This window comes from Oncorhynchus nerka, linkage group LG7, assembly GCF_034236695.1.
Source record: "Oncorhynchus nerka isolate Pitt River linkage group LG7, Oner_Uvic_2.0, whole genome shotgun sequence".
NCBI classification, from domain to species: Eukaryota; Metazoa; Chordata; class Actinopteri; order Salmoniformes; family Salmonidae; genus Oncorhynchus; species Oncorhynchus nerka.
In genome coordinates, this window is record NC_088402.1 from 60,357,476 (window position 1) to 60,378,764 (window position 21,289).

A 21,289-nucleotide genomic window follows, 5' to 3' on the forward strand; every position below is an offset into this window, starting at 1 on the left:
CCAGGCTCTGGCTGGGCCACTCACAAGACTTGTCCCTGAAACTACTCCTGCGTTGTCTTGTCTGTGTACTTAGGGACGTTGTCCTATTGGAAGTTCATCCTTAGCACCAGTCTGAGCGCTCTGGATCTCTCTGTACTTTGTTCTGTTCATCTTTCCCTCAATCCTGACTAGTCTCCCAGTCCCTGCCGCTGAAAAACATCCACACAGCATGATGCTGCCACCACCACCATGCTTCACCATAGGGATGGTGCTAGGTATCCTCCAGATGTGACGCTTGGCATTCAAGTCAGAGTTAAATCTTGGTTTCATCAGACCAGAGAATCTTGTTTAGGTGCCTTTTGGCAAACTCCAAGCGGCGGTCATGCACCTTTTACGGAGGACTGGCCTCTGTCTGGCCACTCTACCATAAAGGCAAAGGGTCTCATAGCAAAGGGTCTGAATACTTATGTAAATAAGGTCTTTGTTTTTTTTATTTGTAATACATTTGTTTTCACTTTGTCCTTATGTGGTATTGTGTGTAGATAGATTTAAAAAAAAAAATTCAAATCTGTTTTAGAATAAGACTAACATAACAAAATGTGGAAAGACAAAGGGACTGTACATTCAAACAAAGAACACCATCACGAATAGTGTTTCACCATTTATTGATTACGGAGACAATAGCAAAGGTATTTGAAGTATCTAAATATAGTATAACCTACAGTACCAATCAATATATTTCAAGTGCCGGGGAGAGCACAATCTTACAGTCCAGTAATGAGAGCGTTACCATCTATGCCAAAAGCCTGAGCCTCTGAAGGAGACATATCAATGCATGCTTCAGTATTCCTCCTTCATTGTGTGCGTCGTTGTGTGCTCAGACCCCATTGGCGGCATATCAAAAGTATCCCACCCTGGTCAGCGATGTGGAGAGACATTTACATTACAGATTTTTCACCTAGTCGGCTCAGAGATTCAAACCAGCAACCTTTCGATTACTGGCCCAATGATCTTAACCGCTACGCTACCTGCCACCCTAACACTGTGTAAGACAAACCACAAAGAAGAAAAAAACAGGCAAATGCAATGTCTAAATCGTGACGACAGGGCTAGTTCAAACCGCAAGACTTGGTGAATAGATCACAGGAGACAAAAGTGAGAGACAATGAATAAATATGCTCAAACAAGCACATGTATCTGTAATGGGTGTTCTTCAATTCTAAAATGCACTAGACTAAGACAATATGTGGTCCCAATGTATAAATAGTGACGGCAGGGTTAGTTCAAACTGCAGTCGGATGGTTCTCACAGGTGAGGGAATCAGCCCATGCTTGGTGAATAGCACTTGGTTGATCTCTGGGAGCAGGACACAGGAGAGCTGAATAGGTCATGTGAGACAAAAGTGAGAGACACGAATGAATAAAATAAATCACAGCAAAGGAATGTCGTTTGTAGCTCGAAAATGAACATCCCGAAAGCTCTGCAATCATCCTACTCCAACTATTGACAGGGATAATGTGTTATTTCTTATTTGTCAGTATGAATACAATAAGTGGGTCCTGCCTTGATGACTGTAGTATATTTATACTACTTGTCCTATAGATTTTTGTAGTCCTAAATTATTACTTGGAGTAATCTGAAAGCTAAAACGATCATTGTCCCGGAATGACAAGCTAGCTCGTTATAATGCTTTCTGCTCCTGCTAGCTAGCAACATATCTACTTGTTGTAACTACAGTAGCTAGCTAACTAGCTACATTACTAAGGTTGCTGTGTTCTAAGTTGAGAGCCATTTTACAGCTTGCACTGATGGTATCATGTTTCTATAACTAAACAGCTAGTTAAATACAAATTAAATAAGACTTTACCTGATAGCAGTTTGATGAACGGAGATCACCAGTCTACTACCTTAGATGCGGATAACGTGATCAGCAGAGATACTACCATGGATAGTACACAAGTTTGAATTGGTTTACATTTTACATTTGCCTGTCCATCTAGCGAACAATAACATCTGCAAGAATTGACAGTGCCAACAAACTGAAATATTTTCAGAATAAATAAATATACACAATATGTAAAAACCAGCTCCTCCGTCCACAGAGATCGATCATCTCGAAAACTTAAGCAGACGGCTTCCTACTGCCAATCACCTAATAGTGAACATAACACCCACATCAAACCCATTGATCAAACCACACCCCCAAGATAACTCCTGTTTGTTTCTTCTTCGATAGGGTTTAACAGCAGTTGGCATCCAATAAATGTTGTATTACCACCACCTACTAGACTGGAGTATAACTCCCTTATATTTTTCTTCAAAAAATAAAACATATCAACAAATACCCAACCATTTAATTCTACACTCACCAAAACCCACCACCCTACTCCACTATTTAAGTCAATCTAGTCCTCCCTTAGGCCAACAGCCTGAAAGGACGGGACACCACCACTCAACACACGCTGTAGCTCTTCTGACTTCAAGTCTTGTACACTCAAATACCTCTCTGCAGCTGCCACCACAACTTAAATTTTCTGCGATTTTTGTTACATCCCTGCAGTATAGTTGATAACTATTGCTATAAATGCTAAATATCCAGTCATACTGAAGCATATATCACTTGTTGGACTATCCCTCTGTACTGGTACAGATCTACTACTCACATCACTCCTCTCAGGATCCCTCCCCCTTGACCCATCTTCCTTTACTTTCTTCACTGCCTCAGCATACCACAACTTCTGCACTAATCTGTCCCTGGTAACCTCAACCTGCCTCTTTCACACCGGGCATTTCTGATCCTCAGCTCCATGGGCAACCCTACAATTAACACATACCACTACTTACCCCAATGCTACACATTATTTTGTCTCATGCCCATAAGCTTGACACCTGTAACGACGTAATGTATTCGACACAAAAGCTTGTGCGGGATAACTTCTATATCCTAACATCACTTTGTCAGGCAAAGACTCAACATCAAAACTTGAAAGAACAGACGACTCTTCTGTTTTAACACTCACGCTACCCTGTCTGCGTCGCACCAAAGGACGCGCATCAAACACTGGGAATCTTCCCCTTCAGTTGGTAAACTTTCACGTTTACTGCTACCCCAGTAATCACACCATTCAATGGCACCCTTTTCATGAGAGCAAAACAAAACAAAATCTCTTGTCCCCATGTTTAACGCAGAGCGACTGCTCCCTCTGACCAGCGGAAACACATAATTATCACAAGACCACTTCTGGTTACCTTCACTGATTCCACAGCACCCAACTCTGTTTTCACCCACCCTGAAAACACAAATGGATCATCTAAAAAGGCAAGGGTCCACTTTTTCCAAAAATGTCACTCCTACCGTCACAGACTCATCTTTTTCCTGACCCTCGGAGCAAGCCACGGACTCTGAGAACTTCACCACACTTACCACCTCTGATACTTCGCCGTCATTCACTTCCATTTCTCCTCCTGTCTTTGATCCGGTGTACAGCTCACTCTGCTTACACTTCCTACCATTCTTCTTTACCAAACCATCTCCCCTTTTTCCGATTGAAGCTCACCCTCTTCATTCCCTCTCTTCGACCTCTGCCTCTCTTTTTCCATCCATTCCTCATCCGTAACCCAAGTATACATCTCCTTTTGATAATACTGCACTTCTCCTAACATACATCTTGTTCTTGCCCTCTCAATGGACGCCATTTCCTTAGGCCTAATACCATAGGTAGTAAATAGGTTAAATGTACTTTAGTCAGAAAAAGCCCCAAAACTACCACAACTCAGGAAATGACCAAGTTGCAGACACAGGAAACAGAAGGTTCAATACACAGAGTAGTTTATGAAACTACAGGAGATGGGCAAAGGGCAGGTCGAGGACAGGCATAGGTTCGTAACCAGGTCCGAGTTCGACAGGTACATGGCGGCAGGCAGTCTCATGGGTAGGGCAGGCAGAAGTTCGGAAGCAGGTCAGAGTCAGAAAAGTACAGGACAGCATGCAGGCTCGGGGTCAGGGCAAGCAGAAATGGTCGGAACCCCTACAACTAGTAACTATAGCAACAACGGACAAACAGAAACGCAGGTATAAATACACAGGGGATAATGGGGAAAATGGGAGACACCTGGAGGGGGGTGGAGACAAGCACAAGACAGGTAAAACAGATCAGGATGTGACAAAGCGTGTGCTATCCGAAGGGCAAGTACAAAGGCAAACCTCCCGGTTGTTCTGGTGAGGTCTCCAACGAGCGCTACTTAAACTCTAGATTGGCTTCTACTGTAGCATTTCTTAATGTGGGGGTGAAAAAACGAAGCAAAATCAGCGAGTTCAGCCCCCTTTAAGGAAGGATCACATAATTCCAACCCCCTGAGCAAACATTTGATAGTTGTAGCTGGCAGTCATTTACTAATCTTGGCTTCATGCCTGTTCAGACAACACACTCTAGGTGGCGGTATGCACCCTTCAGTTTGTCTACCGACTGTAAATAAACTTATAGAACTAGAAGAAGAAGACATTGACTACTGTACTTTAAAATGGAGATTGCCCTCAATGGCACTGCTCATAATGTCACAGGAGCCATAATGGAAAAGATGTGGCATCTATCCAACACTTGGATACACAGCTATGCATGGTGCCACACCTTTCGGCCAAAGGTCTTCCTCAGGCAGCATTAGAAGGTTAATGTGTCACTAGGTGGAGCGTCAACATTGCATGATAACTATAGTATTTTTTTAATTGAATCTTTATTGAACTAGGCAAGTCAGTTAAGAACAAATTCTTATATACAATGACAGCCTACCAGGGAACAGTGGGTTAACTTCCTTGTTCAGAGACAGAACAACAGATTTTTACCTTGTCAGTTCAGGAATTCAGTTAGTTCAACCTTTCGGTTACTGGCCCAATGCTCTAACCACTAGGCTACCTGCCGCCCCGGTATAGCAACAGTATGTATTCATACATAACACAAATAAATAATATAAAGAAAAAGTGTGTGGGTAAAGGTATGTGCTGCAAAAAGGAAAATAAAGTCAAACATGAAAGTTTAGCACAACCTAGAAGCCCCTCCCACCTATGTCTAACAGGAAGAGAGCTGTCGAAAGTGAAAATAGATTTGTTCCATCAGAAGTCATTACAGAGACTGTTTATAACTTTCACTCTCACTGCGACACACAACTGGAATGTTTCTCCTTACAAATACCAAGAGACTAAACAATTACAAGGACATACCATCTAAACTGTAAATTCTAAGCGCAGCTGTTAAAAGTGAAGGTTGTAAAGTTGATCAAAGTTTATTGACTGTATTTTAGCTTCTGGATCATCTACAATGGCAACTCCTGCTTCTGTCCATGAGCTGCTGCTGGACACTCTGGATAGCTTGGTCTCAAGCGAGCTGAAGAGATTTCAGTATCTACTGACTAAGAACATGTTAGATGGCTGGTTTCCTATTCCTAAGAGCCGTCTGGAGAACGCTGACAGGGAGGACACCGTGGAGAAGATGGTCAGCGCCTACAGCCATGAAGGAGCAGTGAAGATCTCACTGACGATCCTGAGGAAGATGGGCCAGAATGATCTTGCTATGAAGCTGGAGAGAGGCACTCTAGAAGAGGTGCCAGCATTGAAAAAGACTGCATTTCATCAAAAGGAAGAACTGAAATCCAATTTAGAGAGTCTTCGAAAGAATCAAGAAACGTACAAAAGCATGGAGGTCCACATTAAGAAGCAACGTGCGGACGCAGAGAGGCAGATGAGGGAGCAGTTTGAAAAGTTCCACCGGTTTCTGCGAGAGGAAGAAGAGGCCAGACTGGTTGCGCTCAGGGAGGAAGAGGAGCAGAAGGGCAGGGCTATTGCCAGCGAGATGGAGAGAATTCTCAAGCAGATCTCTTCTCTTGAACAGGACCTGCAGAACGACGACCGCACCTTCCCTGTGAGCTACAAATACATCCAGAACAGCACATTGCCGGATACACAGCAGGTCTCAGGGGTGCTTATCGACATGGCCAAACACCTGGGAAACCTGCAGTTCAGAGTGTGGGAGAAGATGAAGGAGATAGTCCAATTCACTCCTGTGATTCTGAACCCCAACACTGCAAACCGCTGGCTCTCTGTGTCTGATAATCTGACCAGTGTGAGATTTAATAACATAGGTCAGCAAATCACTGACAACCCAGAGAGGTTCGCACAGTATGCCAAGGTTCTGGGCTCAGAGGGCTTCAGCTCAGGGAAGCACATCTGGGAGGTGGAGGTGGGGGACCATCCTGAGTGGAACCTGGGAGTAGCTAAAGAAACCATTGATAGGAAGGGGGAGATTCTTGCTTCACCAGCGTATGGAATCTGGGCTATACTGAACAGGAATGGTGTGTATCAAAGTGGAAAGGGTGAGCCCCTTGCTTTTGAGAAGCTGAAGAGGATCCGAGTGCAGCTGGACTTCACCAGTGGGGAGGTGTCCTTCTACGACCCCAAAGATATGACACACATCTATACTCATAAAGACACGTTTGCTGAGAGACTGTACCCATACTTTCTTGTTGGACTGGCTGGTGGTGCCAACAACCCTGATATACATATCTGCCAATCAGAGGTGTCTCTGACAGTAATGGCATCTCAGTGAGGCATGTGATCACATCTTACAATTGAAACTTATCAAAATGAATTCAAAGGCTAGAATCTTGTGCTGAAAAAAAATACAATTTGGGATAATGATTTGAAATAATGCCTTGAACAGAACAGTAATTTAAGAAAATAAATAAATAATATAATTTATGCTTAGCTCATCCCCGTCTGTGAGACTTGTGATGTTAATCGTAGGGGCACGATTCAATCCATTTAGCTGAAGTTCAGTGCTATATGAAATCTAAAGGTAATTCCAATTGAGCCGGGATATGTAGATTTTACCATGAATGCAGATTCCGTGACCGCGGAAACATTGCCTTTCACATTTCAATCACTCTATAGAGCTGAACTTCAGCGATACGGATTGAATCAAGCCCGAGTTATAATGTGAATAAAGTTGATTTAAAAAATGTGACCAGAATTCAGACTGCTTGATTGGTTAGAGGCTTTCAGTACGACATGATACACATGCATTCTTGTATATTTTTCCCATTGCTGAATTCTAACCTCAGTGTAATAGCATGTTCGATTTCAGGGCTGTGCTGCTAACCTCAAAACATTTGACCTGGGTCATGTTCATTCGATACCAAATGGAAGGAAACGGACTGAAACAGGAAGGGGAGACCTGGACTTTTAGTTTTCTGTTGCAATAGGGGCCCTGGACATATACCCCAGCACACTTATCACATCCCTTCCAGCAGATGCCATTAGAGTATAACAAATGGAAGACCAATTCAAATGGAAAGGTCAAATCAGTTCACCTCAGGAAATAGTGAGCACCAATTTGCTTTTGTGTTTTCTTCTATTAGAGATCCTCTTGTACTTTTGTATACTTTTAGCCAGTAGTTCTGAAAGATGGCTCACGAGCCTAAAGTTTCATAGTACGCCACATACACTGTGTATACCAAACATTAGGAACACCTTCCTAATATCATCATCATCATTATCGATCACATATCTCCCTGTTACAGAACACTTACTGAAGATGAACCTTGAACAGGTTCCTCCTCTGAGTAGGTGTTTTATATAGGGGCTTTGCATTATATGGAAAATAATGAAAAACACGTTCCACGACTCACCAGCCCCCTTAGTAAAAGTACTTTTAATAGAAAATGACTCAAGTCAAAGTTAGTCACCCAGTCAAATTCTACTTGAGTAAAAGTATTTGGTTTTAAATATACTTAAGTATCAAAAGTAAATGTAATTGCTAAAATATACTTAAGTATCAAAAGTACAAGTACAAGTGTAAATAATTTCAAATTCCATAAATTAAGCAAACTAGATGGCACCATTTTCTTGTTTTTTATTGATTTACGGATAGCCAGGGGCACACGCCAACACTCAGACATCATTTACAAACAAACCATTTGTGTTTAGTGAGTCCGCCAGATCAGAGGCAGTAGAGAGGACCAGGCATGTTCTCTTGATAAGTGCGTGAATTGGACCATTTTCCTGTCCAGCTAAGCATTCGAAATGTAACGAGTACTTTTGAGTGGCAGGGAAAATGTATGGAGTAAAAAGTACATTATTTTCTTTAAAGAATGTAATGAAGTAAAAGTTGTCAAAAATAGAAATAGTAAAGTAAAGTACAGATACCCCCAAAAAACTACTTAAGTAGTACTTTAAAGTATTTTCACCTAAGTACTTTACACCACTGATCAGAAACGAATATTCAACAATGCCATGGTATAACTAACAGTAAGGCTGCGATTCAATCCAAATTATAGAGCAGTGTACTGGACAGCTGACAACTGCCTTTTAAAGGTTACTCATGCCGATGTTCTCAGTGTTTACCATGAGTATGATCCTGGCTAACGCCTGTAAAAGTCAGATGTCCCGTGCGCTGCTCTATGATTGAATAGCAGAGGTTTGTCCCAACCAGGCTGTGTAACCTAGGAGACGGTGTGGTCTGTGTCACACGGCCTGTGTCTTTCCTCTCTACAGAGGCTGAGGAGGTGGAGGAACAGAGCAGGAGGTCATGTCCCTCAGGCTGGTCCAGGCTGGTTTGTTCGTACCCAGAGAACATGGCTTGAGGCAGAGGTATGCTGATATTTTGACGCACCTCTTCCCCTCGCAAAGACTCCATGGTCTACTACTCTACACGGAGTCTAAAAGATCAATTGTAACAGACTTACTTGTCAGCGCTGACTCTGTCTCTCACCCCTCCTATAGCACTTTGAGGTGGACACATCAAATGATTTAACCTTTGCCTGGATCGGAGGATTGGACCACGTTCAGTGCCCATGTATTGTGTCACATCTTGCTGTAACAGTAGGTTTGGGAAATGTTAGAACAGAACCACTAAGGCCCTGTACACCACTCTGATGTTCAACACATTGGACACAATGGTTGTGATTACAACTGATCTCTGTTTTGATACGACATAGAGTTTGGGCTCGATTCAATCCGTATAGCTGAAGTTCAGCGCTGTAGCGTGATTGAGTATTAAAGGCAATGTTCCCACGTTCACGGAGACTGCATTCAAGTCAAACGCTGCACATGTTGGCTCAATCGGAAATGACCTTAACATTTTCAAGAACAGTATAGTGTTGAAATTCGGCAATACAGATTGAATCGAGCCTTTTTGTCTGTACAGAAATCTTCACTCAACCATTTTGTGGTGTCTCCACAAAGCTTGTGTTATTGTCCCCCCCCCCCAAAAGTATTGTATGGGGCTTAATTTTGAGGCTTTAAAGGGATCTGCTTGTTCTCTGGTTAAATAAATCAAATGTTCCCTACAGAACTGGGTGTGACTATGGAGTGACATGTCTAGATTGGATTACACTAGCTGGCACACAGGAGAACTCAACAATTACAATGGCAACAGAAAGCCTTGTTTCGTGAACGTGGGAGGGACAGTACTGTCATTTGATTCTAATCACTCACCTCATCTTCAAATTCACTTAATTTCAATTGGAGAGGTCATTTTTTATATCGTTGTTTCCTCGATAGGTGAGAAATGCTCTAATGTTGCAAATTATGAAAACAAATTTTATTCTAAAATAATCTGTTATTCTAAAATAATCTGTTAAATCCTGGGAAATGTAAACTGGAAACAAAATTGAAATTTATGCAGTACATATACCAGATACTCTATATAGTATAATGTTACAGGCTTTGGTAACAATATCCTACGTGTGTTTACACTCAGTGCTCTTCAGAAACTTTGTACAGCATCACTGCTCTTGTCTGAACTATATATTGACTCATGACTGAAATACAATGTAAATCTATTTTTCTTTCATCAATAGCATTTCATTAATGCTGCCTTTAATGCCAAATGTCATTGATGTAACTGCTAATAAATGCATGATGTATTTTCTGTAAAATGTCCCAAGTGTCATTAGATATAAGATTATAAGATTAAAGGGATAGTTCAATGATTTTACAGTATTCGGTGTTATTGTTTAAAAACATGTCCAAAGCTAACACTAGAGGGCACTACATTATCATGTTTTACAGTTTCAGGCTGTGTGTCTGAGAGAAAGAAGAGCAAAAGAGAAAGAGAGAGATTCGGACACATTAGTTTTACCTGTTGACAATATTAGGCATTATTGTTTAAAAATATGTCCAAAGCTAACACTAGAGGGCACTACATTATCATGTTTTACAGTTATAGGCTGAGAGAGAGAGAGAGAGAGAGAGAGAGAGAGAGAGAAGGGAAAATATTTTTGCAGAATTCTGCATGGAGTCTCAATTTGGTTTTTGTCCCATTTTGTAAATTCTTGGTTGGTGAGCGGACCCCAGACTTCACAACCATAAAGGGCGATGGGTTCTATAACTATTTTTTAGCCTGATCCTAGTTGGTATGTCAAATTTTATGTTCCTTTTTGATGGGTAAAAATGTCATCTGTGTACAACGTAAAACACCAACTATTTGCACATAATATGACATTTGAGATGTCTTTATTCTTTTGGAATTTTTGTGAGTAATGTTTACTATACATTTTTTTTATTGTTTATTTCACTTTTGTTTGTTATCTATTTCATTTGCTTTGGCAATGTAAACATATGTTTCCCATGCCAATAAAGCCCTTATATTGACAACTGAATTGAGAGAGAGAGAGTGAGAGAGATTTGGACACATTTTTGTTTAGGTGTTGTTTAAAAACTTGTCCAAAGCTAACACTAGAGGGCACTATATTATCATGTTTTACACCTTTATTTAACTAGGCAAGTCAGTTAAGAACAAATTCTTATTCTTATCAATGACAGCCTAGGAACAGTGGGTTAACTGCCTTGTTCAGGGGCAGAACGACAGATGTGTACCTTGTCAGCTCGGGGATTCGATCAAACGCTCTAACCACTAGGCTACGCTGCCGCCCTGTCTGTTGAGGTTGAGGTTGAGAGGTAGAGAAGTAGAGAGAGAGAGAGAGAGGTAGAGAGAGAGAGAGAGAGAGAGAGAGAGAGAGAGAGGGAGAGAGAGAAGAGGGATGATAGATTAAATGTATTTTCTAACTCTAATCCATCTGTGAAATTCATAAGTGAGAGCCTGTGTTTTTTTCCCCAGCTAGGCCTAGCAGTATCAACTCTTATAGTCGTCTAATCTTCATAGTCTAACCTGATGAAAATGAAAACATGCTAAGTGAACAAAGACATCTACATTGGTTCAGACAACTAGCATCTAAATAACTGATATGTGCACATAACAAAACATACAGGATTGGTATAAGCATTGGTTGGGTGAAGTTCCCACCATTGTAAAATCCTCGCGAGACAGTGTGCAAATGCACACATCTCAGAAGGGTGAAAAATGTGGACTTTCACGCGAGGCTGCCAAGCCTTGAGAGGAACTAGCCTTTCACTCACTCGCTAGCCTCACCATGTAAATGTGATAAACCTAATAAGAACATGTACATTATAAGCAGAGGCAAACTGTTTCTTTTCCACTTAATTTTTTTTATTACACACAAAAGAAAACAAAAGAAGCATTGCAACACACAATGAACCAAATGCTGACAAAAAGTCAATGCACCAGGAAGAAGTGATGTACAAATAATAATTATTCAAATTACCATGGAATTTTAATAATAACAATAATAACAATGCACCCTGATGAAAACAAGCCAAAACTTTACTTCATATCATTCATAAATAGATTAGAAATCTGTCAACCGAATTAAATAGCATTACAACATTGTGAAACATGTTCTTCAACTAAAGGAAATGGGTTCTCTCATCGCTGTCTTTACAAATAAAATAAGTCATTTTTGCAGGTTTGTGCGCAAATGAAATATCTACCTGGCAACCATACCATAGAAACTTAAATTGTGCTACAGTGAAAAACTAAAATGTTTTAAGAATTAAATGCATTATTTATTTATTTCACAACAAATTATAAAGATTAAAATCAACACAATTCTAAAACACCTAATGAAACTAGTCAAAAACTTTAAAACCCACTGTTATGTTTTTATCTTTAGTAACATTTCACATTTAGCAAGTGGTGTTGGGGAGTGGGGGGGCATGGTCCGCTGGACCAGGAGAGGTTTCACCTTTGACCTCTTCAGTCCAGTAACATCCTGAGGCCAGTGCAGAGGGTGTCCAAAATGGCTCCCTATTCCTCATCTAGTGCACTACTTTTGACTAGAGTAGTGCCCTAGATAGGGAATAGGGTACCATTTCAGACGCAGACACTCTCTCTCAGAGAGCCCCCAATAACAACTGGGGAACTGAATCATTTGCAGTCTTTGTATTTCTCTCTTCATTAGAGAGGAGTTAGCCTGGTCCCAGATCTATTTGTGCTGTCTTGTCAATTTATATGGCCATTGTCACCATAGAAGTGGCAAAGACAGCACAAACAGATCTGGGATCAGATTTAGTGTGTATTCCCTCACTGAATCCAGCCCGCACAAAAATCACATAACCAGACAAAATTATGTAAAAAGCAAGGGGATTGCGGTTAGATACACACATCTGGGCATAAGGGGCCAGGTTCCATCTTGGTAGATATTTACAATCACTCTGAGAAAAGAAAAATGGGACACTTGTGTTTCTCCCCTCCAGACCTACAACGACCCCTTTGTCAAAACAAAGACAGACATTTTTTTGGGGGGGGGTTCGTGTATGGTATGTTGATGTGAGCTTAAAGCTCAACCCCCCACAAAATGGAACGTTCATGGAAAAAAATAAGCAAGGCTCCTGTCCAGTCTAAGTACTTGGCAAAAAGGTGAAGTAGTAGCAGTCTTTGGGATTTTAAAAATCCTTCAGAAAAAAACAAGCTGGAGGAAAAAGATACATTGACGTTGTTAATGAATGTTGGAAAACTCCCTGGAGTCTTGACTTATGGAGGTCCACCAGCTTCAAGTGAGGTAGAGAGGCTTGTCCCGAACTCCCATGCCACTGCTGATGAAGAGAACAAAGAAAAGATGCTGTTAAAAACAGGCAAATGTTGGTCCAGGAACCAAAGCATCGAATGACAGTCTTAAAACTATTTATTCAATTCTGTATGATTTATTTGGTGGCAAAGTAGTTGTGTGTCACTAGCATAGCAGTGGAAGTGAATGAACAGTGACGCTGCATGATCTTGTGCTGGAAGAATGCATGCATGCTCAAATACCTACATTCCATATAACAATGTGTACTAAGTCAAACAAAGGGAAACTTCATTGGATGTCACACTTTCTCACAGTGTAGGGAAAAGTGCTACTACCGCTTTTGAATAAACAGCACGACTCAGCCTCAAGCCTCACTCATCTGGCAAAGCACTGTTGATAAAACTGTTCCTCGTCCCAGTATACTAGGTTATCACGACGTGCTCACCTGCAGTGGTTGGGCCCACAGTCCCGGTTGCAGTACTCGCCATCCCAGTCGGGCTTCTGTCCATGCCCTGGGTTGGGCGCCCCCGGAGACTGAGAACCGCCCACACTGTTCTGGTAGTCCTGAATGTGAGAGAACCCCTGGAGCAGAAGAGGAAACAGAAGAGTGCTCTCTTAAAAACCACTACCATTTCAAATGTTCCAATGTGGTTGGAGTGCCCAATAGGAAGAGGTTCACGTCCACTGCAGGCAATGGGGTAATGCTCAATTTACTTTAAGTTGGGGAATAAGTGGACACTGGCTTCATTTCGAATTGATCCCTAACCCTGGTGCAGATCTAGGATCAGAATGGATACCATGGTCTTTAAGATTTTTTCCTATTATTAATAATAGTCCAATCACCCGGTGTTATGAGATCCTGAAAGCAAACATTATATCAGTGCTCTATCACCTATTTCAAATGTTTCCACAACACTACAGGGCTGACCACTAAAGAACAGAGATAGGACTAACCTGTTGGCTGAGAGGAGGTGAGTGCAGAGACCCCTGGAGCCCCATTGAATGTGACTGGACCTGCTGCATGCGCAGAGAGCTCTGGTGCAGGGCGAGCTGGGAGGGATGAAGGGGCGGGCTGATCTGGAAGGGGGAGGGGGGAGAGGCACTCATGCTGGGCGGCAGCATCTGGGATTGGCTGAGGGTCCGGGTCAGGGCATGGCGGGGCGGCCCGGCGAAGCTCTGCAGGTCCGACAGGGGGAAGGAGCCGGGGCCCAGACCATAGGGGGAGGAGGGCTGCGGAGGCATGCTGTACAAGGGCTGCTTGGGGGGCAGCATGTGGGAGGGTTGGCTGCTTTGGGCACTTTTTGGTTCGACGGGGTCGTCGTAGGTCTGGAGGGGAGAAACAAAAGAAATAGGAAGTAGGAAGAGTTAGAGAAAGCACAAATAGTTATATGTGTAAATGTGTAAAAAATGTAATGATTTCATATACTGTTGGAGAGTGGACTCTCCCCCTAAAACTCATCTCTCATCTATGGAATAAATTAGTCAAACACATTCATTCAACTCTTCCCATTATCTTTGGCTACAATGGCCACAGCAGAAAGAGACAAGTTTACAAGCCCTAGCTATTCAGGATTGTATTCATTAGGGCACAACATAGTAAAACATTTTAACATTTTGCGTGATGCAAAATGTGAAACAATGTTTCTTATTGGACAAGTTCAGATAGTACCTCCCCTGTTTTGGCCTGTTTGCTTCTGTATCGTACCCTAATGAATGCAACCCAGAACTGCCAGGTCATGTATCATGCGACTTATAGGCTCCTTATGTATATCGTGGGTGAATCATTCAGAGCAGGTGCAGCCCTCGTCTTGCCCCCGCCCCCCAACCCACACCCAACCCAGACCCTATGATGAGCTGTCAGATTGCTTATCTGCACCTATCAGTGTTGATTACAGGGGTAATGGAGCCCATTTGTATGAATTGTGCCGCCATATAATGATCAGTGGACACCATGACAGTTGGATGGGAATAGAGAGAGGGCGTACACACACACACACATAGAGAGAGGGAAATGAGACTGTGTGCCAGGAGAACAAATGGAATGACAAAAGGAATCTCCCAGACGCTACATTGTGGCCTGTTAACGCGACACGGCACTAAACAATGCAATTCCACCATTCCTTCCTTCCTTCCTATCCATGTTGCTGCACCGGAGATAGGGCGCCATTACTCATAGGCAAAAAGGAGAAAGCCATAAATCTAAATTAGCAGTGGGGTGTCACGCGGAGAAAATGCAACAAAAACCCAATTATGTGTAGTATTGAATTGGATGCACATTCGTGTATAAGCAGTGAAACAGAAGACATGATGGATGCATCAATAACAAGAATAAACCATTAGTTCCATTCATGTGTCTTGTATGAACAGGCATAGCTCAACTGTAGAGAAACATAGGACTATGTCTGGACAGACCAGATAGAATTAACATTTCATGTAATGACAGACAAAGATATTGGCTCAATGGAATACGGTGTACATATAGGGCATACATACATACATACATACATACATACATACATACATACATACATACATACATACATACATACATACTGAATACACAGGGCAAACATACAGTATGCTTCGCATGCACTAAAATCACTAAACTCCCTTTCTAACAAAGCTTTATAGCTTCATACCCTTTGGTGCATAAGGGAGAGAATAGTATGACCTTCCTCTATCAGAACAACTGTCCCAACCCCCAACCTATGGAAATAAGGTATTGTCCCCATGGTATACAGTATTGTTGCAACACCCCACCTCCACTCTTCTTTAGCCCCTCCCCCGCCATTAGCCAAGATTTTCCATCCAATCCATCATCACTCTAAGCAAGCCTGGTGTGTCATAAGTGTTACCTTGGAAACCAGACTCGCTCTGTACGTGGCAAGGGCTTTCAGGTACTCTTTCTTGGCCGCCTCGGTTCTCCTCTTGTACGCCTGGAAATCAAAGAAGAAGGAAAATGAGAAGAGGTCTACAGACATACTCACAAATGTCTCCCTTTCCATACATCATTTCAAGAGGGCTTCCTCCACAGTCAATTAGTACACACTCTTATCCAAAGCAATTAGAGTTAAGTGCCTTGCTCAAGGAAACAGACAGATATTTCACGCTGTCGGCTCAGGGATTTGAACCAACGATCTTTCAGTTACGGGCCTAACGCTCTTAACCGCGAGGCTACCTGCTGCCCACACATTGTTTATATAGAAGCAAAATGAACTCGAACTCTCCATAATTTTAGCGCTACAATAGACATTGCATCACACACTCAAAAGTTTTGTGCAATTCAAAAAATGTATAAATGTGGTCAATGCCTTCGTGCTCCAATCAAGTGCAACAGTTATGTTGAAAATAATATTGTGTGTGTGTGTGTTTGTGTGTTCATGTGCGTGTGGTGTGCACCCACGTGCGTACACATGCGTGTCTGTGTGTGTACATTTCTGTGTGCTTGCGTACATGCACATGCGTGCGTGTGTATGCAGGTATGTGTGAGTGTGTGTGTGCGCGCATGTTGGTCTGTGTGTATATTGAGGCGGGTTGTAAATAACAAGCCCAGTAAGCCCCAGGAGAGAAGAGTTGTGGGGTAGATGGAACTTAAGCCCTGACGCACCATTGGTAGGTAAACCACCACAATCATTAGAAAACAAACTGAACGGTCTACGATTAAGACTATCCCAGCAACGATACATTAAAAACTGTCAAATCTTATGTTTCACCGAGATGTGGCTAAACGACGACACGGATAATATAGAACTGGCTGGCTTCTCCGTGCATCGGCAGGACAGAGCAACTACGTCTGGTAAAACGAGGGGAGGGGATGTGTGTTTACTTGTCAATAACTGCTGGAGCAGTCTAATATTAAAGAAGTCTCAAGGTATCGCTTGCCTGAGGTAGAATACCTCATGATAAGCTGTAGAACACACTATCTACCAAGAGTGTTCTCATCTATATTATTTGTAGACATCTACAGTATTTACCACCACAAACCGATGCTGTATAAGGCCATAAGCAAACAAGAAAAACTCCTAGTGGCCGAGGAATTTAATGCAGGCAAACTTAAATCCGTTTTACCTCATTTCTACCAGCATGTCACATGTGCAACCTGAGGGGAAAAAAACTCTAGACCACCTTTACTCCACATACAGAGACGCATACAAAGCTCTCCCTCGCCCCCCATTTGGCAAATCTGACCATAATTCTATCCTCCTGATTCTTACAAGTAAAAACTAAAGCAGGAAGTACGAGTTACTTGATCAATATGGAAGTGGTCAGATGACGCGGATGCTACACTACAGGACTGTTTTGCTAGCACAGACTGGAATATGTTCTGGGATTCATCCAATGGCAATGAGGAGTATACCGCCTCAGTCACTGGCTTCATCAATAAGTACATTGACGACATCATCCCCACAGTGACCGTACGTACATATCCCAACCAGAAGCCATAGACTACAGGCAACATCCGCACCCAGCTAAAGGCTAGATCTGCTGCTTTCCAGGAGCGGGACACCAACCCAAACACATAAGAAATCCCGCTATATACCCTCAGACGAACCATCAAACAGGCAAAGTGTCAATACAGGACTAAGACTGAATTCCACTACACCGGCTCTGATGCTCGTCGGATGTCGCAGGGCTTGAAAATTATAACGGACTTTAAAGGGAAACCCAGCCATGAGCTGCCCAGTGACATGAGCCTACTAAACGAGCTAAATGCCTTTTATGCTCGCTTCGAGGCAAGCAACACTGAGGCATGCATGAGAGCACCAGCTGTTCCAGACAACTGTGTAATCACACTCTCTGTAGCCGATGTGAGCAAGACCTTTAAACAGGTCAATATTCACAAAGCCGCGGGACCAGGCGGATAACTAGGACGTGTACTCAAAGCATGACCGGACCAACTAGCAAATGTCTTCACTGACATTTTCAACCTCTCCCTGACCGAGTCTGTAATACCTACATGTTTCAGACAGACCACCATAGTCCCTGTTCCCAAGAAAGTGAAGGTAACCTGCTTAAATGACTGTCCCATAGCACTCATGTCGGTAGCCATGAAGTGCTTTGAAAGGCTGGTGAATGCTCACATCAACACCATCATGACGGAAACCCTAGACTCACTCCAATTCGCATTCCACCCCAACAGATTCACAGATGACAAAATCTCAATGGAACACCTATGTGAGAATGCTGTTCAGTGAATACAGCTCAGCATTCAACACCATAGTACCCACAAAGCTCCATCACTAAGCTAAGGACCCAGGGACTAAACACCTCCCTCTGCAACTGGATCATGGACTTCCTGACGGGCCGCCACCACGTGGTGAGGGTAGGCAACGATTCTCAACACCGGGGCCCCTCATGGGTGTGTGCTTAGTCCCCTCCTGCACTCCCTGTTCACCCATGACTGCGTTGCCAAGCATGACTCCAACACCATCATTAAGTTTGCTGACGACAACAGTGGTAGGTCTGATCACCGACAACGATGAGACAGCCTATAGGGAGGAGTGTGGTGCCAGGACAACAACCTCTCCCTCAACGTGAGCAAGAAAAAGGAGCTGATCGTGGACTATAGGAAAAGGAGGACCGAACAGGCCCCCATTAACATCGACGGGGCTGAAGTGGAGCGGGTCATGAGTTCCTTGGTGTCCACATCAATAACGAACTATAATGGTCCAAACACAACAAGACAGTTGTGAAGAGGGCATGACAACACCTTTTCTCCTTGAGGAAACTGGAAAGATTTAGCCTGGGTCCCCAGATCCTCGAAAGGTTCTACAGCTGCACTATCGAGAACATCCTGACCGGTTGCATCACCGCCTGGCATGGCAACTGCTCAACATCTGACCGTAAGGCACTACAAAGGTTAGTGCGTACGGCCCAGTACATCACTGGGGCCAAGCTTCCTGACATCCAGGACCTATATACAAGGCAGTGTCAGAGGAAGGCCCAACAAACTGTCAAAGACTCCAGTCACCCTAGTCATAGACTGTTCTCTCTGCTACCGTAGGTACCGGAGTGCCAAGTCTAGGACCAAAAGGCTCCTTAACAGTTTCTACCCCCAAGCCAATAAGACTGCTGAACAATCAAATGGCCACCCCACCCCCTCTTTGTTTTTTCACTGCTGCTACTCGCTGTTTATTATCTATGCATAGTCACTTTACAAATTACACCGACTAACCTGTACCCCCGCACATTGATTCGGTACCGGTACCTCCTGTATATAGCCTCGTTATTGTAATGTAATTTTCTTGTGTTACCTTTTTATTTACATTTTTCTCCTTTAGTCTTTTTAGTAAATATTTTCTTAACTCTATTTCTTGTACTGCATTGTTGGTTAAGGGCCTGTAAGTAAGCATTTCACGGTATACCTGTTGTATTCGGCGCATGTGACAAATACAATTTGATTTGATTTGATTTACAAGGAATACATCATAATGGATTTAAATTCCAGATGGAGCAGCATGGCAGCATTTTGATTGACAGCTGACTCTACAATGCATACAAATAAACACATACAGCCGGCTCAACAAAAATGAGCTGATTAAGAATTTGAACTGAAATTATATTGTTTCAGTATCGGTGCGAGATAGTGTTTTCTAGTCATAGGACATAAAAGAGAGGGAGCTAAACTACAACAAGAAGATATTTCATAAGGATCTGATTGTAATTTGTGTTTTAGGGTTATTTTAGCTGTGTGGCCTTAACGTTCAAAGTTGTAAGTGGATATACACACGCAATGCTTTGGTTGAAAATCTTTTGTTGTAGTGCGCACACATAACAACTTCATTGTCCATGTTACAGCGAACAACGTAAATGTGGTTTCTTCACCGTTGAGACGAGCACAGGTTCAAACTGCAGTGCCCCTGGATGGAGAGCATATTGTGGTGTTAAAGGTCTTGATCAAGGGCCCAACGGTAGGGGAATGTCTTTAAGATGTGAACCCAGCAGCCCTCCAGTTGCCAGGTCAATTCTTCCCTTTATTCCATGACATGAATGATGCAATATCATTCATAACTACATTCATTCATAACAACTGATGCTTTGAAGACCTTGCCTACATACTTACGGACGGACCTAGAGAGCACCAATGGTAATTTATTTATGCTCAGTTCTATGTAGAATATTTGGCTATGGGTTCATTTGTCACACCTCCCTGATAGTTAGTATTCCTTAATGACATTTTGACACAGTAACTATATTACTAAAGACTAACGAGAGCAAATGCATGGTGAAAGGTAACATATCCATAAAAATCCCTTAAATAAACGTCTTATTTTAGCAATTGCTTTTGAGACTGATGGGTGGAGAAGAAGATTAACGATACAGCTTATTTTCCTTAATAGACTGATACAGATACCGTTCCTTCATAAAGTATTCATACCCCTTGACTTTTTCCACATGTGGATGTGTTACAGTCTGAATTTTAAATGGATCAAATTTGGATTGAAGTGGAATTATGTTTTTAGAGTCAAAAAGATATATACAGTGTATATAAAAATGAAAAGTGAACAGTATTCAACCCCTTTGTTATGGCAGGCCTAAATAAGTTTGGGAGTAAAAATGTGATTAATAAGTCACATAATAAGTTGATGGATTCACTCTGTGTGCAATAACAGTGTTTAAACCCATTTATGAAGGTCATACCAAGGATCATTTTGCTATTTGATTTAGAAATGTAAGACCCCTTGAAGTATCCCCCCCCCCCCTGAAAAATATATACACATAAAAAAAAAAAATGTATTTGGCCTTTCTACTATTAGCCCATACAAACACACTGAATAACAGATTCACTACATGGAACAACAGAGAGTCGAAAAACAAATCAAAAGGAAGTTTGTTCCGAAGAGTCTGTCCTATATCTGAGAGATATAAGAGAGATCCCCCCCCCATTAAGGGTAGCCTAGTGGTTAGAGCGTTGGACTAGTAACCGAAAGGTTGCAAGTTCGAATCCCCGAGCTGACAAGGTACAAATCTGTCGTTCTGCCCCTGAACAGGCAGTTAACCCACTGTTCTTAGGCCGTCATTGAAAATAAGAATTTGTTCTTAACTGACTTGCCTAGTAAAATAAAGGTTAAATTTTAATTTTAAAAAATCTACACATAATGACAAAGCAAAAACTGTTTATATTTTTCTTGTGCAAATGTATTAAAAAAAACGGAAATATCAAATTTACATAAGTATTCAGACCCTTTACTCAGTACTTTGTTGAAGCACCTTTGGCAGCGATAACAGCCTCGGGTCTTCTTGGGTATGACTCCACAAGCTTGACACACCTGTATTTAGGGAGTTGCTCTCATTCTTCTCTACAGATTCTCTCAAGCTACGTCAGGTTGGATGGGGAGCGTTGCTGAACAGCTATTTTCAGGTCTCTCCAGAGCTATTCAATCGGGCTCAAGTC

At 42.3% G+C, this 21,289-nt stretch overlaps 2 protein-coding genes and 1 long non-coding RNA gene across 4 annotated transcripts in view; 1 reads left to right on the top strand and 2 right to left on the bottom strand.

Moving 5' to 3' along the window:
• Positions 1–627: 627 nt before the first annotated feature.
• LOC115132798 (uncharacterized) lies at positions 628–5,024 on the bottom strand. The gene is made up of 2 exons (XR_003864119.2): positions 1,847–5,024; positions 628–1,357 (listed from the first exon to the last, which is right to left on the bottom strand). It is a non-coding gene; the product is annotated as an uncharacterized LOC115132798 (long non-coding RNA).
• A 55-nt stretch (positions 5,025–5,079) lies between these two features.
• LOC115132799 (E3 ubiquitin-protein ligase TRIM35-like) lies at positions 5,080–6,992 on the top strand. Its single transcript, XM_029665538.2, has one exon. The coding sequence runs from the start codon at positions 5,292–5,294 to the stop codon at positions 6,573–6,575; it is 1,284 nt and encodes a 427-aa protein (XP_029521398.1). The 5' UTR covers positions 5,080–5,291; the 3' UTR covers positions 6,576–6,992.
• Positions 6,993–11,455: 4,463 nt separating this feature from the next.
• The window catches only part of LOC115132102 (thymocyte selection-associated high mobility group box protein TOX-like), a 121,160-nt gene continuing 111,326 nt past the window's right edge, over positions 11,456–21,289 (bottom strand). For both annotated transcript variants that reach the window (XM_029664356.2, XM_029664357.2), the window contains 4 exons: positions 15,750–15,830; positions 13,849–14,220; positions 13,340–13,476; positions 11,456–12,922 (listed from right to left, as the gene is read on the bottom strand). In XM_029664356.2, coding sequence (XP_029520216.1) covers positions 12,880–12,922; positions 13,340–13,476; positions 13,849–14,220; positions 15,750–15,830 — 633 coding nt within the window. In that variant the 3' untranslated portion in view covers positions 11,456–12,879. The remainder of the gene's footprint in view (positions 12,923–13,339; positions 13,477–13,848; positions 14,221–15,749; positions 15,831–21,289) is intronic.